The 22,451-nt window shown below is 49.7% G+C and overlaps 15 protein-coding genes across 15 annotated transcripts; 6 read left to right on the top strand and 9 right to left on the bottom strand.

Annotated features, from left to right (window-relative positions):
• Nucleotides 1-602: 602 nt before the first annotated feature.
• Nucleotides 603-944, bottom strand: BGZ61DRAFT_485889 (uncharacterized protein; the record flags this gene model as incomplete). Its single annotated transcript, XM_046249772.1, has 1 exon — nucleotides 603-944. The coding sequence occupies one exon, from the start codon at nucleotides 942-944 to the stop codon at nucleotides 603-605; it is 342 nt and encodes a 113-aa protein (XP_046095642.1).
• A 322-nt stretch (nucleotides 945-1,266) lies between these two features.
• BGZ61DRAFT_433544 (Rhodanese-like domain-containing protein) lies at nucleotides 1,267-1,920 on the bottom strand (the record flags this gene model as incomplete). The annotated part of the gene is made up of 1 exon (XM_046243920.1): nucleotides 1,267-1,920. The coding sequence occupies exon 1, from the start codon at nucleotides 1,861-1,863 to the stop codon at nucleotides 1,267-1,269; it is 597 nt and encodes a 198-aa protein (XP_046095641.1). The 5' UTR covers nucleotides 1,864-1,920.
• Nucleotides 1,921-2,010: 90 nt separating this feature from the next.
• Nucleotides 2,011-2,624, bottom strand: BGZ61DRAFT_465347 (uncharacterized protein). The gene is made up of 5 exons (XM_046247569.1): nucleotides 2,448-2,624; nucleotides 2,360-2,392; nucleotides 2,287-2,307; nucleotides 2,220-2,237; nucleotides 2,011-2,167 (listed from the first exon to the last, which is right to left on the bottom strand). Exons 1-5 carry the CDS (start codon nucleotides 2,492-2,494, stop codon nucleotides 2,080-2,082), a joined length of 207 nt encoding a protein of 68 aa, XP_046095640.1. The 5' UTR covers nucleotides 2,495-2,624; the 3' UTR covers nucleotides 2,011-2,079.
• A 17-nt stretch (nucleotides 2,625-2,641) lies between these two features.
• On the bottom strand, nucleotides 2,642-3,147 carry BGZ61DRAFT_465346 (uncharacterized protein). The gene has a single exon (XM_046247568.1). It carries the CDS (start codon nucleotides 2,932-2,934, stop codon nucleotides 2,689-2,691), a length of 246 nt encoding a protein of 81 aa, XP_046095639.1. The 5' UTR covers nucleotides 2,935-3,147; the 3' UTR covers nucleotides 2,642-2,688.
• An 806-nt stretch (nucleotides 3,148-3,953) lies between these two features.
• On the bottom strand, nucleotides 3,954-4,785 carry BGZ61DRAFT_465344 (uncharacterized protein). The gene has a single exon (XM_046247567.1). It carries the CDS (start codon nucleotides 4,608-4,610, stop codon nucleotides 4,128-4,130), a length of 483 nt encoding a protein of 160 aa, XP_046095638.1. The 5' UTR covers nucleotides 4,611-4,785; the 3' UTR covers nucleotides 3,954-4,127.
• Nucleotides 4,786-4,974: 189 nt separating this feature from the next.
• On the top strand, nucleotides 4,975-5,385 carry BGZ61DRAFT_433541 (uncharacterized protein; the record flags this gene model as incomplete). The annotated part of the gene is made up of 1 exon (XM_046243919.1): nucleotides 4,975-5,385. The coding sequence occupies exon 1, from the start codon at nucleotides 4,993-4,995 to the stop codon at nucleotides 5,383-5,385; it is 393 nt and encodes a 130-aa protein (XP_046095637.1). The 5' UTR covers nucleotides 4,975-4,992.
• An 87-nt stretch (nucleotides 5,386-5,472) lies between these two features.
• On the bottom strand, nucleotides 5,473-7,283 carry BGZ61DRAFT_433540 (uncharacterized protein; the record flags this gene model as incomplete). Its single annotated transcript, XM_046243918.1, has 6 exons — nucleotides 5,473-5,576; nucleotides 5,626-5,660; nucleotides 5,712-5,869; nucleotides 5,917-5,984; nucleotides 6,030-6,732; nucleotides 6,783-7,283. 6 exons carry the CDS (start codon nucleotides 7,281-7,283, stop codon nucleotides 5,473-5,475), a joined length of 1,569 nt encoding a protein of 522 aa, XP_046095636.1.
• A 216-nt stretch (nucleotides 7,284-7,499) lies between these two features.
• BGZ61DRAFT_485884 (uncharacterized protein) lies at nucleotides 7,500-9,372 on the top strand (the record flags this gene model as incomplete). Its single annotated transcript, XM_046249771.1, has 3 exons — nucleotides 7,500-7,766; nucleotides 7,825-8,451; nucleotides 8,506-9,372. The coding sequence occupies 3 exons, from the start codon at nucleotides 7,500-7,502 to the stop codon at nucleotides 9,370-9,372; spliced, it is 1,761 nt and encodes a 586-aa protein (XP_046095635.1).
• Nucleotides 9,373-11,346: 1,974 nt separating this feature from the next.
• Nucleotides 11,347-12,858, top strand: BGZ61DRAFT_370616 (uncharacterized protein; the record flags this gene model as incomplete). The annotated part of the gene is made up of 2 exons (XM_046242034.1): nucleotides 11,347-11,748; nucleotides 11,800-12,858. The coding sequence occupies 2 exons, from the start codon at nucleotides 11,347-11,349 to the stop codon at nucleotides 12,856-12,858; spliced, it is 1,461 nt and encodes a 486-aa protein (XP_046095634.1).
• A 217-nt stretch (nucleotides 12,859-13,075) lies between these two features.
• Nucleotides 13,076-13,477, top strand: BGZ61DRAFT_370422 (phosphate metabolism protein-domain-containing protein; the record flags this gene model as incomplete). Its single annotated transcript, XM_046242022.1, has 1 exon — nucleotides 13,076-13,477. A coding segment is annotated over one exon (402 nt), but the record flags the coding sequence as incomplete, so codon positions are not given.
• A 1,390-nt stretch (nucleotides 13,478-14,867) lies between these two features.
• Nucleotides 14,868-15,597, bottom strand: BGZ61DRAFT_566909 (uncharacterized protein). Its single transcript, XM_046255945.1, has one exon. It carries the CDS (start codon nucleotides 15,565-15,567, stop codon nucleotides 14,998-15,000), a length of 570 nt encoding a protein of 189 aa, XP_046095632.1. The 5' UTR covers nucleotides 15,568-15,597; the 3' UTR covers nucleotides 14,868-14,997.
• A 71-nt stretch (nucleotides 15,598-15,668) lies between these two features.
• On the bottom strand, nucleotides 15,669-16,295 carry BGZ61DRAFT_370424 (uncharacterized protein; the record flags this gene model as incomplete). The annotated part of the gene is made up of 3 exons (XM_046242023.1): nucleotides 15,669-15,846; nucleotides 15,900-16,048; nucleotides 16,104-16,295. The coding sequence occupies 3 exons, from the start codon at nucleotides 16,293-16,295 to the stop codon at nucleotides 15,669-15,671; spliced, it is 519 nt and encodes a 172-aa protein (XP_046095631.1).
• Nucleotides 16,296-17,062: 767 nt separating this feature from the next.
• BGZ61DRAFT_465342 (uncharacterized protein) lies at nucleotides 17,063-17,416 on the top strand (the record flags this gene model as incomplete). Its single annotated transcript, XM_046247566.1, has 1 exon — nucleotides 17,063-17,416. A coding segment is annotated over one exon (202 nt), but the record flags the coding sequence as incomplete, so codon positions are not given.
• Nucleotides 17,271-18,973, top strand: BGZ61DRAFT_433537 (uncharacterized protein; the record flags this gene model as incomplete). The annotated part of the gene is made up of 3 exons (XM_046243917.1): nucleotides 17,271-17,737; nucleotides 17,945-18,024; nucleotides 18,541-18,973. The coding sequence occupies 3 exons, from the start codon at nucleotides 17,271-17,273 to the stop codon at nucleotides 18,873-18,875; spliced, it is 882 nt and encodes a 293-aa protein (XP_046095629.1). The 3' UTR covers nucleotides 18,876-18,973.
• A 74-nt stretch (nucleotides 18,974-19,047) lies between these two features.
• Nucleotides 19,048-22,291, bottom strand: BGZ61DRAFT_433523 (uncharacterized protein; the record flags this gene model as incomplete). The annotated part of the gene is made up of 3 exons (XM_046243916.1): nucleotides 21,020-22,291; nucleotides 20,095-20,899; nucleotides 19,048-20,042 (listed from the first exon to the last, which is right to left on the bottom strand). Coding segments are annotated over exons 1-3 (2,787 nt in total), but the record flags the coding sequence as incomplete, so codon positions are not given.
• Between the last annotated feature and the right edge of the window lie 160 nt (nucleotides 22,292-22,451).

The following is a 22,451-nucleotide window of genomic DNA, read 5'->3' as shown; positions in this document are numbered from 1 at the left end:
CCCCGATGGGGGTGCAGAAGCAACTTCTGGTTTTACTAATTGGCTGAGGGTGAGTATAGCCTGTACGTCCTGCAGTCCAAAAGTGTCCGTGCAATTACTAACATGTCTGTCCAATGAACTAGCGTGTTAGTCAGTGCGTATCCACTGAACCGGCTGTTACGTATGCGTGGCTCGTACGTAATAGGGCTTGGATTGACAGCAGGGGGTAGCCCGCCAGCGAGCGAGACCGACGCGTAGTCATTCACGTCCCCTGGCACAGGCGAGCAGAGGTAAAGACCGCCAAGGGCGGGCTAGCGACCAGACGACGATTACTAATGCGCTCTCAGAGTCTGCCCGTGAAAACTGAAATAGCTACCCTAGGCTGACGGGAAATGCGAAATCGCTGTACAGTACGTGATGAGCGTACGAATCAAAGGCATTTTAAGAAGGAATCTGGCTACTATCGGAAGCACACATTCGATAAGTCACTCGATTCCTCATCTCTTTCTGTATTGCAATTTAAATTTTCTGGCTTGAGCTTCGATGGTTGCCCTTGAAGCGCATTTGCTAAATTTGAACCATTCACGATCCAAGCTGCCTAGTCTCCCCAAGTAAAGGACTTGTTACATCCAGAGTTTTCTCTTTTTACTCCACTGAGCGTCATCATGGTTTCGCGGTAAAGCGCTGAACTCTTCAATCTGCCCATGGAGACTAAATATGTACGTGGCCTGATCTTGGATGATGCGATCTTTTATATAGCTTTCCCTAACCTTTTGACTGAGGGCTTCTTTGTGTTGGTCAAGGTTGACGTCTTGTATTTGCCGCTTCATAACCTCCTCTTCAAGCTTCTCACGTTGCTCATCCAGATGCACCCGCGCTTCTTTGAGGTCGTTTGCGAGTTGACGACAAGTCTCGTAGAGGTCTCGATGCGCAGCCGAAGTTTCGGGGAAATCAATGACTTGCATTGTAGCTAAAATCTTTGCGCAGCTTATCAAAAGTCAGAGGCGACAGAGGCCTCTTATAGCATCAGCCCAGAACTGACAGAACCCCAAAGGAACGTTCTGGATTACTCCCTTTCATTCAGTACCGTCCAGAAATGACAGTTCTGACCGAAGGCTGACTGATAGGCCGCCTTACTTTTGGCCGGGTTATGAGCATGGTAAATATTGGTATTCCCCATCATGGAAATAAGTCTCACCTCAATCATCAAGTACTCTACTGTACTATACTGACAATTATTATCACCAAATCGGCGGGGGGATTTGGCTAGCTTGACTGGCTTCATATTTACTTGAAAACTAGTTGTCTTTTGCTTCTAGACATATTGACAGACCGCCAACCCCGCTTGCGTTTGCTCAACCGACTCAGTTCTCGTTCGCACTCTTCCCAGTGCTCCTTATTGGACATAGTGATGTAATACGGTTGCGAGCACCGATGTTCATTCCCAGGGAAGAAGTTACTATATCCTCCATCCAACACGTAGACGTCTGGATATGTCAGTCTAGGATATGCCTCATAATTCCTTTTTCTATCGCTAGACCGAACGTGGCAAGCCATCTGGGGAGCACGCCAGAGAGAATATTCGCAGTAAAAGACAAGAAGTACTCTTTCATCAACAAGAGGATCGACGAGGCTGTCGGTGAGCAAGACCTGGTCGCTGAAATTGACAGCTCCATCGATGTGGCCGCCGGTATACTCGTAGTTGAACCGGCAATCGATAAGTTTTAGCTGGTTAAATCTGTTGGAATACTGTCCTTTCAGGACAGCCAAAAGTGTTTCTTTGGAAATTCGCGGGATCACGTCCGTAGATCCATCGGGATGGAAGAAAGGAAGAAGGGGCTCTTGGCTTTCGCCGGTATTCGTGGGTGGCGTGGGTGATGCCATTTGCCTCTCCTGGAATGCAATAATTCAATGGGAAAGAACTATCACGGCACGATCATCTAATATAGCAGAGGATAAAAAATGTATGCCGAAACTGGATGGGAATCTTAACAGGGTGAGCTGGGATGGAGTGTTGTGGGGCTCTGAGGGCAAGGGACTGGTATGCTCAATTTGGGTATGCTCAATTTGGGTGGCTAGATAAAGCTACTGACAGCCCGGTCAAGGAGACAATGTAATCGTTCCGTCCGACAAATCCTTTCTCAGCCTGACGAACCCCGATTTGATGTCCGGCAATAACCCTAATATCCTACATGACGTTAGTCTACTCTACTGCTCGGATTGAGAGAATGACTACTTACGCCTCCAGGTCCTGCAATCTATTTTGATAATATTAGCCTTAAATCTGAATTGACATGCAAATCGTACCTCTTATTTATCTGTTCAGCCCTTGAGATATCTTAGCAGTGTCACTAGTTGTAAGAGAGGCGATTGTACTTACTTCTGAAAACGCATATCTTGCTCTCGCATATATCTGGGCATGGTTTGTCAGAAGGTTGCCGTCTGAGAAAATGTGTCGGTGGAATTACTCATCCCAGTGTCTCTCAGCTGTGAGGAGTTGTAGCCCCGAGACCATGTGCCAATCTTGATTTTCTCCAATTGAGGTTTCAGGTTGGAAGCCAAAGGTGTCGGGTTCAAAAGGCGATGCCACTTGATTGGAGAAGGGGTTGTCTTGTTGCGTGAGCTGCTCTAGCTGCTCTAGCTGCTCTAGCTGCTCTAGCTGCTCTAGCTGCTCTAGCTGCTCTAGATCCTCTAGTTGCTCTAGTTGCTCTAGCTGCTCTGGGAAGGGCCACACCTGCTGCGGCGGCCGAGTCTGCAGGGGCTGCTGAGGTGGGCGAGCTTGCTGTGGCGGCTGAGGGGGGCGAGGTGGGCGAGCTTGCTGTGGGCGAGCCTGCTGTTGCAGCTGTTGCAGCCGAGGTGGGCGAGCCTGCAGTGGCGGCTGAGGGGGGTGAGCCTGCAGTGGCGGCTGAGGGGGGCGAGCCTGCAGCATTTCCTCCAGTGTCTCCAGTGACACATGTGGCAGCATTCGCTTCAGGTGCAGCAGTGCCTGTGGCGGGTGCTGGCCCAGTAGGGTGCGGCGCGCCAGCGGGGCCTGCTGACGACCGACACCATCTGATGAAGACGGATCCCAATCGTGAGTGTTGCTAAACATAGTGACAACTTGCAAAGAGGACAATAAACTTGCAAAGATGTAAATAATTGAGGAATAATTACATTACCGATTGAACTGGCAGCATATTTTACGAGAGCTCACCCTGACGTTTTTATTCTGCGTGGCCAGATCCGACAGTCTGGTAGAGGCTAAGGTTTTTTCTTCGCAAAGAGCACAACCAACAAGAATCCACTGAGCGGCATCTGCTACCCATCATGTGGTTAGCCCCATGAACTACGGAGGTAAAATATTAGCAAGCATTGTATCCCATTGTCGTGAGCAAGACCAAACAAGAAATCTCGGGAGGATCATAATCATGCAGTGAGTTTCGTTCGAGCGTTGATCAGTAGCCGCCAATGGGCGATTCTTCAGTGTATTGACAATGCGATCTAATCGCCAGTCGTACCGTGGAGAAGACGTGTGTACCTAGCCTGGTTGGTTCGTGCTTTATGCTGACCTCGGTTAGAGCTGCACAGAGATTGACATGCGTGCACACCCCTGGTCTGTTGGGAGAGGTGCAACTACGGTGACATGGATCATGAAGAGCGCAAGCGAAGGAATACGAGGCACACTAAAGGAGCGCTAGCTTTGCAACGGTGAGAATAGCGGCACATGGTTGGGCCGTCACACTTCCGCACTGGGTTTTCCTCCTCTAGCGCGGCATGTTGGGCGAGGCTGGAGCTAAGTTCGGCGAAATGACAAATTCCATTCCCCCGTGATACGGATAACTCCCTAGGATCATGCCTCTTGGCATTGGCGCCTGTATGACCACTTGACGCGCGGCAGCACGACATAGAGTTCGCAAACCGGGGAGTCCCCTGCTAGCTTTCTGGAGACGAGATGACATCATCAGCCGGCACATCCGGAAATTGATAGAAGAAGACTTGACTATATGCGTACCACGTATGCTACTATCCCAAAAAGGGATTGACCAAAACGTCCTAGAGCATCTGAGGAGAAAAATACAGGGCCCATATTCTCGGCGCAGAGGCCGCTTGGCCACAAGTTCACCCCCTCCCCCTTCGCTGACGACTGACCCCTAGCCTCGCACGATCTATCAAAGCACAAGCGTAAGCAGGACAAAGCACATTACAATTGACACAAATGCTTGGTTATGATGGGCTGGTGAGCTAGCAGATGTTGCAGTTGGCGCCGCGGTGAATAGTGCAGTGGGCGCCGCGGTTGTTAGTATCGGTATGGTTGGCGATAGGTAAGTGAGAGACGAGTTTGCGCTGGTAGACAAAAAGGCGTCCCTCATCAAGCCGGGAGTGGACGATGAAGTCGGGATAGTCGCTGCCTCTGGAGTGGACGATGGAGTCGGGATGATCGCTGCCTCTGGAGTGGACGATGGAGTCGGGATGATCGCTGCCTCTGGAGTGGATGATGGAGTCGCTACCTCGGAGGTCGAAGAGACTAGTTGTGATAACTTGGAGGTATACGTAGGGCAACGAAGTTCAAGATTCCAGCCATGTTTCTTTTCATGTCGCCGACGCCTCTTACCACTGCGGCCTGGCTTTTGGACCCGAGCTGCTTGCATCATGATGGTTGGAGGCTGTTGGTTGGAGGCTGTGGAACGGGAGCTCCTGGGCGGTGGTTTTGTCAGCGGTGGCCTTGTATTTCACTGTTCTCAGCAGAGATCATATGTCCACAAATGGTTCGTCCTGAACTGTCACCTGTAACTAGGTCCCCACTGCGTCTCAAATGTGTCATTAGTCTCATGCCATGCCCAAAAAATATGGCCGGTTGTGGCGCACAACGCGTAAACTATAGATACCCATCTAGAATGCAGTGTAGGCGTGCACCATTCCAACTATATTCTCCCTTCATTTAATTTGCTTGGCTTCTCAGTTCGGCAGCGGGACTGCACTTCTATCATCTTCCTCTTGATGCGCTAGACGTAGACTGTTGTATTAAGTGCTAAAATGGAAGCTCCAACGCCGCAATACTGGTATCGGGAATGTCCCGTGCAAACGGCGTGGTCTTCGGATGTCATTGTAGTCGAAGTCTTGATGACCTTTACAACTCCCAACTGGACTTTTCATGGTATCAGAGCAGCCAACTACGATTGGGAACAGTGGGATTGGCCAAGGTCAGATGGTCTTCTGTGGGTAGTCGATGATGGTCAACGCCTTAGACTGTGGCAAGATTTTCGACAGTGTCCCAATGTGATGCAATGCGACTCAGAATGCAGTGTAGAGGCCGTGATTGGATACTACCAGAGCGACACCGGCAATAACTATGTGGCGGTTAAATGGCAGGATTACGAGTGCCCAACCTGGGAGTTGGAATCTGATCTTGCTGAGGACTGTTTTTAGAATAATCGTCGAACATTGTAAACGAAAATGACAATAAAATTCTCTTCATATTGAGGCATCTAATTCTGTCTACACATTGATCTGTGTTCATGTCTCTGGTTGATAGTCTAATTCCCTCAACTCAAACCCCTTCGTCAGGTAGTTTCGAGTGACTCGACGGACGCTGTCCCTCATCGCTCCACTACCGGACACTGCAATATCAGTTAGTGGCTAGTTTGTTGGCGGCTGAGTTTGTCTTACTGAGTACTAGAGTTCTGCCGCCAGCTTGGGTGAAACTGTGTGCCTTGCGTGTCAGTTCTTCCTCTGTCGAGTCATCGCCAGTCAACTTCTTTTTCAGCTTTGAATCCGTGATGAACTTGGCCGTAGCCTCACTTCTAATGACTTCGTCAATGTCTAGAGGGCCTGGCAAAATGGTGACACGCTGGTGCTCGCCAAGGCTCTCTTCTATCTTCCAAGTTGGATCATAAATAGAGATACTTAGGACCTGTTCAAGAATATCAGCACACAGCATCGGCCAGGGTCTTGACTTACATAGCTGTCCTCCGATGCATCAGCGAAGAGGAGGTCGTTGATGAAGGTATCGATTCCCTTTCGCAAGTCTACCCTGTTCAGCTACGGTAGATTGAGGATAGCTCGTCACTCACTGCTGTTTTCAACTTGCCACACTAGACGGATTCGTCTAATAAAGCCCTTGCCCAGGATATTGCCATAAATGAGCTTCTTCACATGCGGTATCATCGCTGCTATACCAAACCCCGTCGCGAACATGATAACAGTCTTGAACTCCCATACGCGCAAACATCTACCATGGGGCCCACTGAAGAGGACCTGGCGAGCTAGATGCTGGCCAGACTCCAGCTTAGCACAACGGAGCAGTTTATTTGTGAAACCGCTTCGCGGCTCAATCAACAAACCGATAGTTGTCTGCGCCACAGGTGACCAGGAGACCACAGTAAAGGGATGGGTCGACCAGAAACCTACTGATGGAACCCATATATTGACATAATGGCCTGCGTCAATGAGTAGCGGCCTTGGAAAACTCAGTGTTACTTCAATGACCCCGCTGTCTTGAATCTCTCTGAGCGTTTTGATGTACGGTCTGAGGCTCCCCGGTCGAACATTTCGATACGTAAACAGCCCAAGTTGAACGAGAGACAAAGCACCACATACGGTTCCGAATATATAGATAGGGAGCCAAGGATATTTGGGAATTGAGCGAAGGTGTACGACAGTGCACACTGCAAAGACAATAGCTAGAGCTTGGTGAGTGCGAAGAAAGAATTCATACCAACGTCTCCTCAGTGGAGGCGCCGATAGAATGACGAGCCCAACAAGAACTATGGCACCCTATTGAACAATTAATACATGCCGGCTCGACTTTTCAGAGGACCCAATACCGTAACGGCGAGTCTATTCGGCAAATTGTTCATCGAGAACGAGCCCTGCTTGGTGGCCACCAGAACGGCGTGCACAAGGACCAGGGCCGCCGACATGAGGCCACAGGACCGGTGGATGTGCCGAAACGTCCTCAGGGGTAAACCGAAGAGGTCAGCAAGGGAGCTCAGGTGAGAACCTAGGAAGAGGGGCGCCATATTGATGAGGGATAATAATCCAGCTCGCGTGACAACATTTTCCGCCTGAGGGTTCAGGCAGATGATGTTGCCCACTATGTACGCGATGTTGGCAAGAACAGCAGACAAGACCCATGGACCAACAGCAGAATGGCGGTTAATCACATGCCGATAGTGTGTGTAGTGAAAAATAACCAGTAAGGATCGAGATACCACCCGACAGAACCACTTAAGAAGGCGAATGGAAATGGGTAATAGGTTAGCGACAAGGAAGACTGCAACAAAAACGCCACATAATGAGATTGCATATATTGTAATGGAGTCCATTTAGGCAGAACGATCAGAGAATGTGGAAGAGGGACACTGGCTATCGCACCCCACAGCGAGCTATAACCGTGGTGGGAGGCAGGAAATGACCCTTTCCAACCAAAACAGACCTAGCGCTGGGACAGAACCTGCCTTGAGCCACAACAAATAAAGCAGCGCACTCCCGGGTCGAGCGTGGATCTTCACAAAACGCATGCACCGTCACTCCGATGTAAAATGCAACACAGAAGCGACAGTTGCATTCGAAATGTTGAGGTTCTTTTGGACATACGCGATGAGGTCAAGGAGGGTGCCAAACGCATGGAAGCGTGGAAGCGTCACAAGGGCAACCTATCATCCTCTCATGCGCAAAGATGTGTCAGACAGTTGCTTGGGCATACAGGCATCTGGAAAGCCTTCGACGAAGTACTAGAAATACCGGCTCTTCGAGATGGGATGAGAACCAGCACGCTTCACAAATTGATGGCTTTGAAATGTGACGAGGTATGAGCCCAAAAATTTATTTACACAGACACTATACCCACCAGTATAATTTCAGTAGCAAGTGATGTCATACTTGAGACATATCAGGGCTACTTGGTTAAGATTAGTACGAGGTAACGAAGAAGCACTGCAAAAGTTCAGTACAACGGATGTCAAGACACTAGAGCTTCGATGTCCCCGGTTCTCAACTCATGACGAAACAGTAATAAAACGGGAACTCGATCAAAAACGCCTCTTCAGCAGGTTCAGTCCCGAGGAGCGCCAGGCAATCTGGACGGAACTCACCGCAATAGACTGCATAATTCCCTCGCTGTTTACTTTTTTTGAGGACATAAAGGTTCTCCAATCCTGTGCAGAAAGCATGAAGCACCTTATATTGCCTATAGATAAGACATTCGACAGGGCCTTGCGAGATAGCCTCACCCAAGGTCAGATCGAGTCCGAAATCGAGGAAGCGCACATAGATCTGTCAATTCGGCAACTATGGATATATAGCATGCGGAACTTTCGAAATTTGTCACAACAACCACGGCGAAGCATTGACAAGCTTCTTGCAAAGGTCCCACCTGAGCAGGCAGATGAATCAAAGCTCGCCCGGTTTGTCAAACTCGCTGATGAATGTGGATTTCACACCCCAGAGATCGATTATTTGAAACAACTAACTCTAGGAGAGGATGAAGAATTGGTAAGTTTCTATAAAATGTCAAGGATTACTAACAACAAGCTTACAAGGAACCAGACCAATAATCTGACCCCAGCCATAGTATCAGACTCGATCAATGCAACACTCAGGAGATGTGGACTCCCTACCCACGCCACGTATGAGCATGACCGGAGACTACTCACAGTAGAATTTCTACATGTTGACTACGGCGAACTCAATCCTCGGGGCCGGGATATCACATCGTTCTTTGTGCTTCAGTCGACATATTTCGCCTTTTTCGGACATCCCCCCACGTTGACCGACCAAAATAGCTTACCCATAGGCAATGTACCCATGGACGAATCCGTGGATGATATACCATCGGACAATGTATCCATGGAAGACACGCACGTGGAAAACATGCCCTTGAACGAACAGATCACGCAGTATTTGAGGCAGGATTCCGACTCTCGCTCTAGTAGCTACTCAACCGACCCTGAAGTAGAACTTGGCACTATGATCGCAGACAATGAAGATGAGTCAACGCCTGAGAGAGAGCCCAGCCTCCCAGAATCAGACACAAGCCCGGCACAGGATACAGATGACATCACCGAGCCTGAGCCCCGCACTAATGTGCCTGAGGACATTTTTGAGACCTCACCTAGACCATCTCGAGCAGTGATATTCATACCATTTATCAATAATAAACTTGACAACGCCAACAAATTTGTCATCGCACAGGCCAGCCCCAAAGCCGTCGAGTACGCAGCAAAACGTTTTATGTTCAAAAATAAGTTGAGACCGTTCTCAACACCTCATCTTCATTTGCTTATGCCGGATCAATGTTTTGAGGCTGCTACAAACTCAAGCTCCCGCACCATTATCTTGCTCCCTGAGGGTCATGCCAGAGTTTCAAGGACATTAGAACGGGCTGTGTCCGAATTGCCACAAGTGGTGGGGTAGGTTACATAATTGTATTGACGGCCGGTTTTGGCCAATGCTGCTGTACACGATAATTAGGAGAGTGGGGCCAGCTGGACAGACATAAATGGACGAAACAAGGCGGTGCCGGGTACGTCTTTCTATTGCATCCGAGCTTTGCGACAGCCGACTATCCAATTAAATAGAACCAGGCCCTATATTATCTCATCTATACAGTTATGAGCATAACTAGATTCCTCTTTACAACATACTTCCAAATTTAGAACATGCCCCACATAGTGTCACTTTGCCAACGTGAGCACTCTAAAGCGGACGTGGGCTGGAACTGCTTACTTTTTTTAGGATGATGATCTTGGTCTCATTCCCGTTCTCTGTCGTTGGCGTCGGTGACGTCCGTCGCGGTTGGGACACCTGTAGGGTTGAAGCCGGATTTGCTCGGCAGATAAGGTTGTCGGTTCCGGCTCAGAGGTCATAAGCAGCCAGTGCGGCTTAGAAATTCGGCCGTTCAGTGTACTTGCGCCGGATCAAAATTTCATAACCTTTCTTGGATCGAGTATCTGGCAAATCTATGAATACTTGGTTACAGTACATTGAAAATCAACCATTGGCATTTGTTTGTGCCGTCTTCTACAGGCTGACGTATAATCTTGCATTTAAATGGGAAAGGACAAGGCAGGTCTGCGGATGTGCTAGCTCTGATACTTCTAACGTGCAAGGACAAATAGTGTGCATCTTGACGATACGGTGATGGATATGGCAGCGTCAAAATCACGGGCATCACTTGGTACAGTAGACCAGATAGCCAAGGCTATAGTATCTTGCCCAACGGCGTTGCCAGAAATAACGGGGCAAAGCACGGATGAAGTGCACTGGTTCAAAATCGATATTAGTGGCCCGTGAAGCCCTGAGCACAATAGCTGCCGTTTCAAACCATATCATCATAGCAAGAGCCGATATTGTAACCCTAGGCTCGGATCGGGCAAAAATTGACACACTCGTTCTCAACAGGCCCGAATTGATCGTTCATGTCATACAACACGGAATAAGGCGGGAGGCTACCATTTAGGCCAGATATTGCGGTTAAGATTACTGTCCATCTTAAAAATTAATGCAGCCGCTCCTATCTCATGGGTAAAACGTTTATCAAGAGAACCTGAGTGATCTCCAATTAGCATCTTTTATCTTGTAAACCTTTTGGTGTGTCATCTGTATTGCCCCCTCCCATTTTGGACGATGGCGGACCAGTCACACCAGTTGCATCAAAGCGTTGGAGAATCCATGCAGCAAGCATGCTTGACACCACAGCAGCAACAGCAGATGATGAGGATGATGCAGCAACAACGACAACAGCAGCAACAGCAGCAACAGCAGCAACAGCAGCAACAGCAGCAACAGCAGCAACACCCTCGAACAACCAAGGAGCTCTTTGGTAGATTAAGCTGGCTTCAACAGCAGTCAGAGCACCAAGCACAATACCAGCGTGAACAGGGCGCAATCCAAGCCAGAAATCACCAAGAGATGCGGCAACTATTACAAAATCTGCCCCAAGCTCTTGGAATGCAACAAGAAACTCGGCTCACCGATCAGCTTCTTGTTCAACAACAGGCCATTTACCAACAGCTTCGAAACCATCAAGATGATGCGCTACCGCTTTCATCAGGAAATGGAGATCCGAGGCCTAAAAGCCCTTCTACTTATCCTATCGGAACAACGCTCGAGCAGCCTCTCCGATCCGCACCTTCCTCCTTGCCTCCCAAACAGCCCTCTCCTGGGGCTGTTTGGCCACAGCAATCACCTCAGGCAGGCCAGAATCCTAGCATGACTTCCAGTGTGCAAATTCCAGATGCCCGGATCCCCAACCAGCGGCAGTTTATGCAAAGTCAAAAGAGCATCCCTCCTCAAGTATTCGAGGTCCCAAATCGGGAAATTATACATTTTCGAAATCAAAGACCCGACCTCGTTAACACAACAGACAGTCAATTGCGGACAATGCTTATGACGTGGAAGTGTAACAGATGGATCCAACACCAGCAGGCAGAAGTTCAGGCACAAGTTCAAACTCGAGCTCAGGTACAAACTCAGGTTGAAAATCTGGCTCAAACCCAGGTTCAAACCCAGGTACAGCTTCAGCCACAGGTCGAGGCACAAGCTCAGGCACAAGCTCAAACCAATGCCCTCCCGTCCAAGCCGAAGGCAGGAGTTCCCATATACAAAGCAACTATCACAGAACTTGCGCAGCCAAGCCAAATGAAACCCGCCACCGCCACAATCCTCAACGACGATCCGGCCATCCAGAGAATAAAAAAATGTCTCAGCCGTGCAAATCACCCAGGCACCCCTGAATTTGAAGCTAAAGCTGCACTGCATATGGCGTCCCGGCTGATGGCCCAGCATAATGTCACGCAAGCCGAAGTTCTTGCTAATGAACCTCGATCCATTCAGTTGCAGTTTGCGGGGCAAAGTATTGTGGCAATCAGACGTTCTGACGGAGATCGCCATAAGATTGTGAGGATTCAAGGTTATATCGATTGCCTCGCCGACGCTATTACGACGTTCTTCAATTGCAAGCATTACAGTGAACGCGTATACGGCCCTGTGAATTTTATCTTTTACGGATTGGCTGACAACACGGTTGCTGCTGCAACTGCTTTCGAGATGGTTTACAATCTCATGACTACTTGGGCTTTGAAATACCCAGGACAAGATAGAACTAGCTATCTCCTTGGCGTTTGTGAGACATTAAGAAAAACGGCCGAGAAAGAAGCAGTTGACGAAGTCGAACGAGCGAAGGAGGCAGAGAAAGACGCGGTCATGACTCAGCCACCACTCGAAGAAACACAGAGGCAAGCAAATATGGACCGAACATGGCTGACCAATGATGCAGCCGAAGTGATTTTATCTCTGGAAAGTCCAGAGACCACCCCTTTGGCAGGCTTCACAGATGGTGTTTCCGTTGAGTCTTCGCACGACGATCAGAACGCAGCTGCAACGGTACACTCCGAGGCTGTCAACGGCGATGAAAACGACGACGGTATTGACGGGTGCATTGAACCTGACTTTCATACGGAAGCCAGTAGCAGGATAGATCCATCAATGGACATTGACGAAGAGATACACCGACTTGCTAGCATCACAAAGCACCCCCCCCAGCAACTAAACGCCGAATTTGTCACATCTTCTCGGCCATCCAACTTGGGCCAAGACTCCACAGTGAAGCCCCACAGAGAGGAGCCTGATGGCGTTTATACAAAGCATCACACGCAAGGATCCAACGACCAGTCCGCACCGATTCCCCCGCTCAACAATGAGGGCACATGGAAGTCTCACATGCAGCTCGTTGTCTTTCGCAAGTCGGCCGAGAACATCGCAGATGACTATCTCAAGAATCAAGGCACGAAGCTCGTCGCCGGAAAATCGAGAAGTCGCCGTGTGCACAACATGACTGCTTATCGCCAGGGCTCTCAAGACAGCAAGAAAATCGATGTTCGGAGGAGGATGATCAGCTGATATAATCACCACTCAGAATCGAAAGAGAGGAAAGGCAATATAACTACTTGGAAGCACCCGCTATGTCGATTCACCAAACGAACACAGTCTTATAATAAAAAGCCGCTCTTTTCATTACCACTAACTAAAACTCCCTAAGGATACATCAATATCTCCTCGATGCTCGTCCCAGGTTGTGACGGTACAAGAGCACGAACGAGGTCGAGTGCGACTTGGGCAAAATGATTGTTTACAAGGAGAGAAAGAGATTCGTAACGCAAGCCAGCTATCTAAGCAAGACCAGCCATGCGCGACACATAATGAATGTCATGAGGCTCAGCGTTATATTGGCGACGCACTTTACAAAGGGATCAATGACGAAATCGAAGACTTAACACCTGAGAAGAGAGACACGCTTGTTCACAACCCATTTCAGCATGAGGCCCTGCGTGCTCGCCGCCCCACGGTCTGGATCCCCCGCGACGACCTTGGTATTAGTGACGATGAGATCCGTCGGACACAGGACTTTAGTCAACACATTTCAATTAGTAATAAGGGTGCAGCACTTAACAGCAAAGGACTCGTAGTATATAAAAAGAACCCCCCTGACTTTTCGGAGGAGGATTTAATGAACCTATAAACCCCCTATAGTCTATATAGAATATCTTGATGTTAGGCGCTGAACACACCGAGAATTAGTGACTGGATGCACTAAAGATTAGCAGTAGTGCGGTGGAAACTACAGGCTAAATACACTCAAGATTAGGGGCTGGGTGCACTGAAAATTGGCGGCCAAATGCACTGAAAGTACCGGCCGAACAGGCTAAAATCAGGCGGTAAATGCAGTAAAGATTAGGGGCTGACCGCAGGCAGATAATGTCCTGCAGATCTCTGTTACTAAAAGCATCCGTGTTTTGCACTTGACGTAGAGATGCTCTCTGTTACTAACCACACAGATTACCTTTAACTTGTAGTGGAACTAGCTGTCTGTTACTAATAACACGGATCACCTTTGACTTATAGTGGAGATGGCTGTCTGTTAGTCACAACAGGGATTTTCATGGTGGAGATAGCTTGTCGATTACTCACAGCAGGGCGGGGAACAACTTTTGCTCAAAGTGGAGATGGCTGTCTGTTAGTCACAGCAGGGATCCATTTTGGACTTAAAGTGGAGATATCTATAGTGGTAGCATTCCCTAACCGAGGTCCGACCTCCTGCCGAATCCCCTTGCTTCGGCTGCCAAGGCCGGCTTGAAGCCGACCGCGACATCCTTTGATCCGGCGGCGCTAGCCTGGGCCGTACGCCCAGCAACAGTTACTAACAACAGGGATCACTTTTGGACTTATAGTGGAGATAGCTGTCTTTACTAACTGTGACGGCCGTGTCAATCCCAGGAGATATAGGGTACTCGGGGCTTGATCGTAGTGGATCAGGACGTTGAGGCACTGTGCAATGGAGGGATCCGGCCGAGCCGGATGACTAAGGAAGCGGGGGTTGCGGAGACTGTAGATGAGGGAAATCTCTCGCCGGTCAAGGTTATCAATGACGGTCAATTCAAGCAGTAACTATCATCAATGCAAATCACTCTATTTGACCCTTATTTTATCGTACATTTCCCTATGCTGTAACGCACAGCAACTCGGGCCGTTAGACCTCAATTACGCGGTTACGTGTCTGACACATGGTTTAGCCTGGGTTGTGACTAACAGCAAGGATCAATTTTTGGATTGATAGTGGAGATAGCTGTTTGTTACTAACAGCAGGGATGCCCAGAGTGGAGATAGCTTGTCTGTTACTAACAGCAGGGATCAATTTTTGGATTGATAGTGGAGATAGCTTGTCTGTTACTAACAGCAGGAATCACTTTTTGGACTTATAGTGGAGATGGATCTTTGTTACTACAATAGGGATCACGCTGTGACTAATAAGAGGGAGAGTAAATATATCCTATGGCAATAATCGATTTTAAGTCATTTGCACTTTTTGTGGAGACCCCAAGATGGAAGTCATGCAGCCGCCAACTCCAGCAGCCTAAACCTTGCATGCAGCGTCACTGTCTAAAATGTCTTTTTTGTATGATTTCATCTCATTCCATCCATGGCGAGTGGTGCACTTCATATCCTAGCTCGGTGCTTCATAATAGAGCGTCGTATTTCGGTCTACAATGCTTCGATCTGCTTACCCGTGCCGTAGGCAATATTTATTACCGTTAGGTTGAGCTCCGCCGTGGAACCAAGGCCGCTAGGGCATACGGGTTGATTGGATACGGCAAGGTTGACAGTACAGACCTCATCCACACCCAACGTGCAGATGTCATTACCAATGTTAAAAAGACGATAGTTCTTAGCGACCCAGCTGTTAGGCTGGGAAAGGCACGAGGTCAGGTAGTTCATGCTGTTGGCAGCCATAAGAGGCAGCTTTCCATTGTCAAGCAGGTCGTAGCACTTGCTAGGGTGGACAGTTTTATACTCCATAGTAATGCCACCGCCCATCTGGGGTTCTTGGGTGGCATGCTTGCCAAAGCCAAGCCAGTTCCAAGCGGCGTAGGATATGTCGTAGCTGCTCTCGGAATGGTCAATTTTTAGCAGGTAGACTTTGCGGCCGCCGTAGGAGACCTTTACGCAGATATCATCGCAACCGACCGCGGTAGGCCAGTATGCAACGTGGTTTGTATTGATCTTGCACCCGAGTACTCCGATCGATGAGCCGTACAGTTCGTGGGGAGTCATAGAAACAGAGCTGCAGTCGCGAGGGGCGATAGCGGCAAGAAGAGCAGTGAATTCATAAAGTGAGACTATTCATAAAGTATGAAAGTCACATAATCGTTCTCTCACACAGGTAACGAACGAGTGCATGCTGTACACTTGGCACATGTAAAGTACTTCGTCGTGTATCCAAGGATTCCTTTTCCTCCAGGCACTTCTTGATGAAAAAGGTTAGACCATCCACCTTGGATCTCCGGCCATGCAAAGAACTTATTCGGTATACACCTATTGCTAGATATTTGGCTATATCGGGGTTTAGTGTTATTCATATAAATGAGATAGGGAAATTGATATACCCAGATAACCGACATATAACACCAGGCTCAACAAAGATAGAGCCTACATGGCCAGACAACTCAGGGCTTAGTCCAGTACACGTATACTTGAGTTCTGGGTAGTAAAAAAAGCATGGAGGTCCCCAGTTCTCTTCGCGGCAAAAGTAGACCTGGAGGCCCTCGATGTTAGGCACAAATTCAGTTGTACGAGCTAAGGGTACATACCATCCCAGGGTGGCGCTCGCTTGAATTATACTCTGCAGGTGTAGTTCCCAGGCGAGCCTTGAGCTCTCCAGGATCTATAGGCTCGATATGGGGGACAGCACGGCCCTGAAGCGACGCCCATAGGTCAATTGACGTGGATAGGCATTGTTGTGAGACTAGTGAGAGAACCAGAGTAGCACAGGCGAAGTTCATAATTCCCTTAAACATTTGATCACAAGACTTGACCAAGCTTCTATTAAGGCAACTATATGGGTTCTTTTACAGCGGTTACCGAGAAATGTGTCGCAGTTGTTGAATGTTGCAGTACTTTCCGCACGGACCACCCTTTGTGGCGCATTGTGGCTGTACCGTGCGCAGTGACAAACAGCGCGTGCCTCTGAAGTGAGGGGCTTAACAAAGCCAGAAACGGCTGGGTGCACGCCAGGCAGCAAGGCCACAAATGAAACGCCAAACCAGTCCCCCCTCAGCCCCAGGTGATGACAACTTTCCTCCAGCCGGTCGCGGCTTGCGCAAAGGAGCCTTGGGGAACGAAATTGGCTACGGGATGCGAGATATTTGCGGGCTTCACATACATGTCTAGATTTCTACTGGCATCTTTATTCGTTAATGTGTCTGCGGTAGGATGAAACGGCGGAATGCCCGCGACGTTACCGATCGCTAAGATAATAGTTGCAGGAGATGGTCTGCGCCTTGTAAATTCAACGACTAGACTAATAAATTCATTGCGAGAAGAGCGTCTCTATGCCAAAGAAATCTGGTGGCACGGACGCTCCTCTCGATAGCAGAAATGATTCAACTTCCGTATGTGCATTCAACGATGCAAACTGTAGCGCTGTCCATCCACTGTCGCTAGTGCCTTCCATATCTGCGCCACTATCAAGCAACAACTTGACAATAGCCTCACGTCCTCTCTCGGCGGCCCGATAGAGCGGTGTCTGGCCACCCTTATCTTGACTATTGATGCTGACTTTTCTTGTGTCGAGAAGTAGCTTGACAATCGCCTCGTGGCCTCCTGCGGCAGCCCATGAGAGCGGTGTCCGGCCATACTTGGTGTCTCTAGCATCGATGTCGACTTTGCTTGTGTCGAGAAGAAGCTTGACAATAGCCTCGTGGCCTCTTGCGGCAGCCAGCCAGAGCGGTGTCCGGCCACACTTGTCTTGACCATCGATGTCGACTTTGCCTGTGTCGAGAAGAAGCTTGACAATAGCCTCGTGGCCTCCTGCGGCAGCCCATGAGAGCGGTGTCCGGCCATACTTGGTGTCTCTAGAATCGATGTTGACTTTTCCTGTGTCGAGAAGCAGCTTGACAATAGCCTCGTGGCCTCTTGCGGCAGCCAGCCAGAGCGGTGTCCGGCCATACTTGGTGTCTCTAGCATCGATGTCGACTTTGCCTGTGTCGAGAAGAAGCTTGACAATAGCCTCGTGGCCTCCTGCGGCAGCCCATGAGAGCGGTGTCTGGCTATACTTGGTGTCTCTAGAATCGATGTTGACTTTTCTTGTGTCGAGAAGCAGCTTGACAATAGCTTTACAGCCTTTCTCGGCAGCCCATAAGAGCGGTGTCTGGCCATACTCGGTATCTCTAGTATTGATGTCGACTTTTCCTGTGTCGAGAAGAAGCTTGACAATAGCCTCGTGGTCTCCTGCGGCACCCCATGAGAGCGGTGTCCGGCCAAACTCGTCTTGACCATCGATGTCGACTTTGCCTGTGTCGAGAAGAAGCTTGACAATAGCCTCGTGGCCTCCTGCGGCAGCCCATGAGAGCGGTGTCCGGCCATACTTGGTGTCTCTAGAATCGATGTTGACTTTTCCTGTGTCGAGAAGCAGCTTGACAATAGCCTCGTGGCCTCTTGCGGCAGCCAGCCAGAGCGGTGTCCGGCCAAACTTGTCTTGGCCATCGATGTCGACTTTGCCTGTGTCGAGAAGTAGCTTGACAATGGCCTCATGGCCTCCTGCGGCAGCTAATAAGAGCGGTGTCTGGCTATATATAGTATCTCTAGCATTGATATTGACTTTGCCTGTGTCGAGAAGCAGCTTGACAATAGCCTCGTAGCCTCCTGCGGCAGCCAATAAGAGCGGTGTCCGGCTAAGCTTATCTCTAGCATCAATATCGACTTTACCTATATTGAGAAGCAGTTTGACAATAGCCTCGTGGCCTCCTGCGGCAGCCCATAAGAGCGGTGTCTGGCCATACTCGGTGTCTCTAGAATCGATATTGACTTTTCCTGTGTCGAGAAGAAGCTTGACAATAGCCTCATGGCCTTCTGCGGCGGCCCGATAGAGCGGTGTCTGGCTACCCTTATCTTGACTATTGATGTTGACTTTTCTTGTGTCGAGAAGAAGCTTGACAATAGCCTCGTGGCCTCCTGCGGCACCCCATGAGAGCGGTGTCCGGCCAAACTCGTCTTGACCATCGATGTCGACTTTGCCTGTGTCGAGAAGAAGCTTGACAATAGCCTCGTGGCCTCCTGCGGCAGCCCATGAGAGCGGTGTCCGGCCATACTTGGTGTCTCTAGAATCGATGTTGACTTTTCCTGTGTCGAGAAGCAGCTTGACAATAGCCTCGTGGCCTCCTGCGGCAGCCCATGAGAGCGGTGTCCGGCCATACTCGGTATCTCTAGAATCGATGTTGACTTTTCCTGTGTCGAGAAGAAGCTTGATAATAGCCTCGTGGCCTCTTGCGGCAGCCAGCCAGAGCGGTGTCCGGCCAAACTTGTCTTGGCTATCGATGTCGACTTTGCCTGTGTCGAGAAGCAGCTTGACAATAGCCTCATAGCCTTCTGCGGCAGCCCATGAGAGCGGTGTCCGGCCATACTCGGTGTCTCTAGAGTCGATGTTGACTTTTCCTGTGTCGAGAAGCAGCTTGACAATAGCCTTGTGGCCTCCTGCGGCAGCCCATGAGAGCGGTGTCTGGCCATACTCGGTGTCTCTAGCATCGATGTCGACTTGACCCGTTTTGAGAAGCAGCTTGACAATAGCTTCATGGCCTTTCTCGGCAGCCCATGAGAGCGGTGTCTGGCCATACTCGGTGTCTCTAGCATCGATGTCGACTTTTCCTGTGTCGAGAAGCATCTTGACGATAGCCTCATGGCCTCGCTCGGCGCCATACGACAATGCGGTCCTACCGTAACTGTCCCTGAGGTCCACAAAGTTCCTCCCGGTCAGTAACTGTGTACCATCCCTGATGCCAAAATATGCCACTAAGTGCAGTCCAGCCATTTGCCTTGGAACCTCTTGGCTGTACGCCTGCCATGCCCATGAATCCTTTACTACCATCAGTGCTTGGCTCGATGACTCGACTTTTGTGTCGGTTTCAAGAAAGTCAATGGCCTCCTGGCACAGAGTTGGAGCCTCGCGAGCATGATCGCCCCAGTGGTGTGCCGCGTAGTCGTAGAATGGGTTTAACCTTATCCGCTCTTCAAATTTTTCATCGGTCTGACAGAACCCGCTCTCGAAGACATTGAATGACAAGTAGGTAACGCAAGTGACAGTGATATCAGATTCTGCATTCGGAAATAACGTTTCTCGTCTTTCGTCAAAGTATTGCTGCGTTGTGTAGTGGACTAACCGCATAAGGTCACTTTGATGATCGGATGTGACCAGCCCCGCGCACACGGAGACCATATCTGCAGGCTGTGGAAGATCTCCAGGGTCAAGCACTCGTTTTCCTCTTTTTGTCGCAAGGGCGTGCTGAAGTTCCGATATCGTGAGCTGTCTTTTGGCGGAAGCGATCCATGACAGGACCTGTATCGCAAACTTTTTCAAGCCGGGCTTCTGTCCGTTGATTCTCTTCATGGCTGTGTCATACGCATTGACTAGTACCCGGTCCATATTTCCACCAGATGCGTTCTTTTGCTTCTTCATTCCCTCCAATGCGTCTCGCACAGCATTAGGTGTAAGCTTGTCGTCAAGTGACTCCAGGTAGATCTGCGCCAGGAGAAACCTACAACACCGTCAGCTTCATCCGCGTATCGGAATATCAACTGGGTTCTCACATTCCATCGACGGCTTCTGATATTCCTGCCTTGATCTCTTCTTGCAATTGTCGATCCCCCCGAATGAAGAGTCGCAACTCTTTCATGTGACCATCCAGATATTTTCTTACATCGTCCCGAGTTGCACGTACATCTAGTGACAAGGTCTCGTTAAAACTTTGGGTAATCTCTGGGAGAGGCCTTGACGTCGCAAAGATGTTGATTGCGGACTTGGCTTGAAGCTCGAAGACCTCCGTGAGGAACCTCGTCCGACTGCCATCAGAAGCTCGACATTCGTCAAGCGCATCAATGAGAACAAAGCCTCTTGAATAGAGTTTGGCCGTAGATCGGATGGTACTCGAGATTTCCTCTAATGATGGTCGCGACCGCTTGTCCTTATGCTTATCGTAGAGCGATTTCGCGCTCTCCGGGAAAGTCGGCAGGCATTGAACTAGCTGCCTAAGAAGGCTCGCCAGAAGTTCCTTAGCCGTTTGTTCATCTTGGCGCCGGAAGTCGCAATAAACGTATGCAATCCCGACACTCATGTCATCCCGGAACCGTGTTTCCAAATTGTCGACCACAATCGAGGTAAGAATTGTTTTGCCAGCGCCTGGAATACCTGGACAGAATAAAGTTTGACCGCGGTTGTCACGCCAATTGCGGAACTGTACTGAATCAAGAAGCCATTTGCCGGTTCCCGCCTCTCGCCTTTCTAAATGGTCACTTTGCTGAGAACCGTAGTTGACCGGGGTGAGCCAATCCAAGATATCTTTGGCTTCCTGAGTGCGACGATGATGGATCGTAGCTGCGACCTCGTTGCGTAAACCTGTCGGGCCGATCCTATATTAGCCATCGAGACACAATAAACCAAGTATCAAGGGGACCACATATGTCGAGAGCTTCATGTATTTGTCACTGGGATGGTTTGTAGACTACTCAGACTGACCAGAGATGATTTCACTGATCTTATTCTCGGCTTCAACCTGAGTTAGAGCGATGCGATAGAGCAGATCTTTTGCGTACGCCGCAGCTGTCATCGCTGCGTATCCTTGCCACTCTTTGTTCTTGTGCGAGTCAGAGTAGTCGCAGATGCCCCGAATAACCAGGAAGGGAAAGTGGTTCATCAAGCCCGCCGCTTCCATTTCGAAACAGAGAACGCCCTTCTTCGCTGCAAGCGCATCCCGAGTCAAGGCATTCTTCATGAGCCTATTCGACGAAGCGATTAGACCATAGTGGATCGCCGGATTGTCGTCGTATTCGGTCCGATCGGGTCTCGCTATCAAAGTCGATGGGTCGTCACCACAAGCTGTGGCACAACTAGACTGGTCATCTGGCGGATGGACTACCCTAGACTGATATAGTCGATCGGTGCTCGACTCGGGCCGTTCGAATTCTCTCTTGAGTCTCGGGTTATTTGTCAAGATGTTGTTGATAGCTGTATCAATCTGGTGTCCTTTGCGCTTGTACTGCGTCATGAGTCCGTTCACCGCTGCTCGCAAAACCGTGGGTGGCAGATTCAAGAATCCCGTCTCCTGAAATTCCTGGCCTTGCACGGCCTTTCCAAAATCGTACTGGAACACCGCGCCCTTGCCATTGCTAGAAGCACTCACCACGACGTCCCCGAGGCGGATGTCTTGCTTGGAGTTTGGTGCACCACCGCCAATACCGACCATCAGTCCCATTCTGACGTTGGGAAAGCTATGAAGCATATCTTTCGCGACGCCGGCGGCGGATGATATCCCATATTCACCATGCGGAAGAACTGCGATGACGACATTGTGCTTCCCAATCTTGCCCAGTGTGTAGTCGTTGCTGTCGTTTGTGGACACAAATTCAGGGCCTTTGTGCTCTTCGTCGAGAAAGAGTTGCGCAGCAACGTACTCAGTTGCAATGGCGCAAATCCAGCCGATCGTGTAGTCATGGGGATTGGACATTGTCGCGGGAAGGTGAAGAAGTTGTGTTGTCCTCACGAAGATTGAGCCCAGCCTTCGACGCAGCCTGATTTAGTCATGGCATGCTTGTGCTGATTCGTTCCGATTAAGCGCCAAGGAAATAACCCCACTTGTTAGGCAGCAATGCTTCAACGCAAATGCCTCGCATGAAGGACCAGCTTGGAAGAAGCGAGGGGTAAAACTACAGTATGTCTTCACTTGGTCCGGGGGGTGTCACTCCGACAAAGCACTCCGGCTCGGCCGATGATGCTCCACTTCGAGTCGTCGGTGGATATTCTCTGCTTCCGAGACGGCGACAGGTTCGTTGAGCCGGATAGACACAAAAGTCAGGGATAAAGGACGATCAGTAGCGAAACGAGCTAGAGTAGCCAATTATCTTGAGGGAAGGTTAGAGGGAGCGTCGTGCGAGCGGATGGGAGACAGCTG

Source organism: Ilyonectria robusta (assembly GCF_021365365.1).
Source record: "Ilyonectria robusta strain PMI_751 chromosome Unknown BGZ61scaffold_41, whole genome shotgun sequence".
Taxonomy (NCBI): domain Eukaryota; kingdom Fungi; phylum Ascomycota; class Sordariomycetes; order Hypocreales; family Nectriaceae; genus Ilyonectria; species Ilyonectria robusta.
The sequence above is the reverse complement of the archived record's forward strand: the minus strand, read 5'-3'. Positions and strand labels throughout refer to the sequence as shown.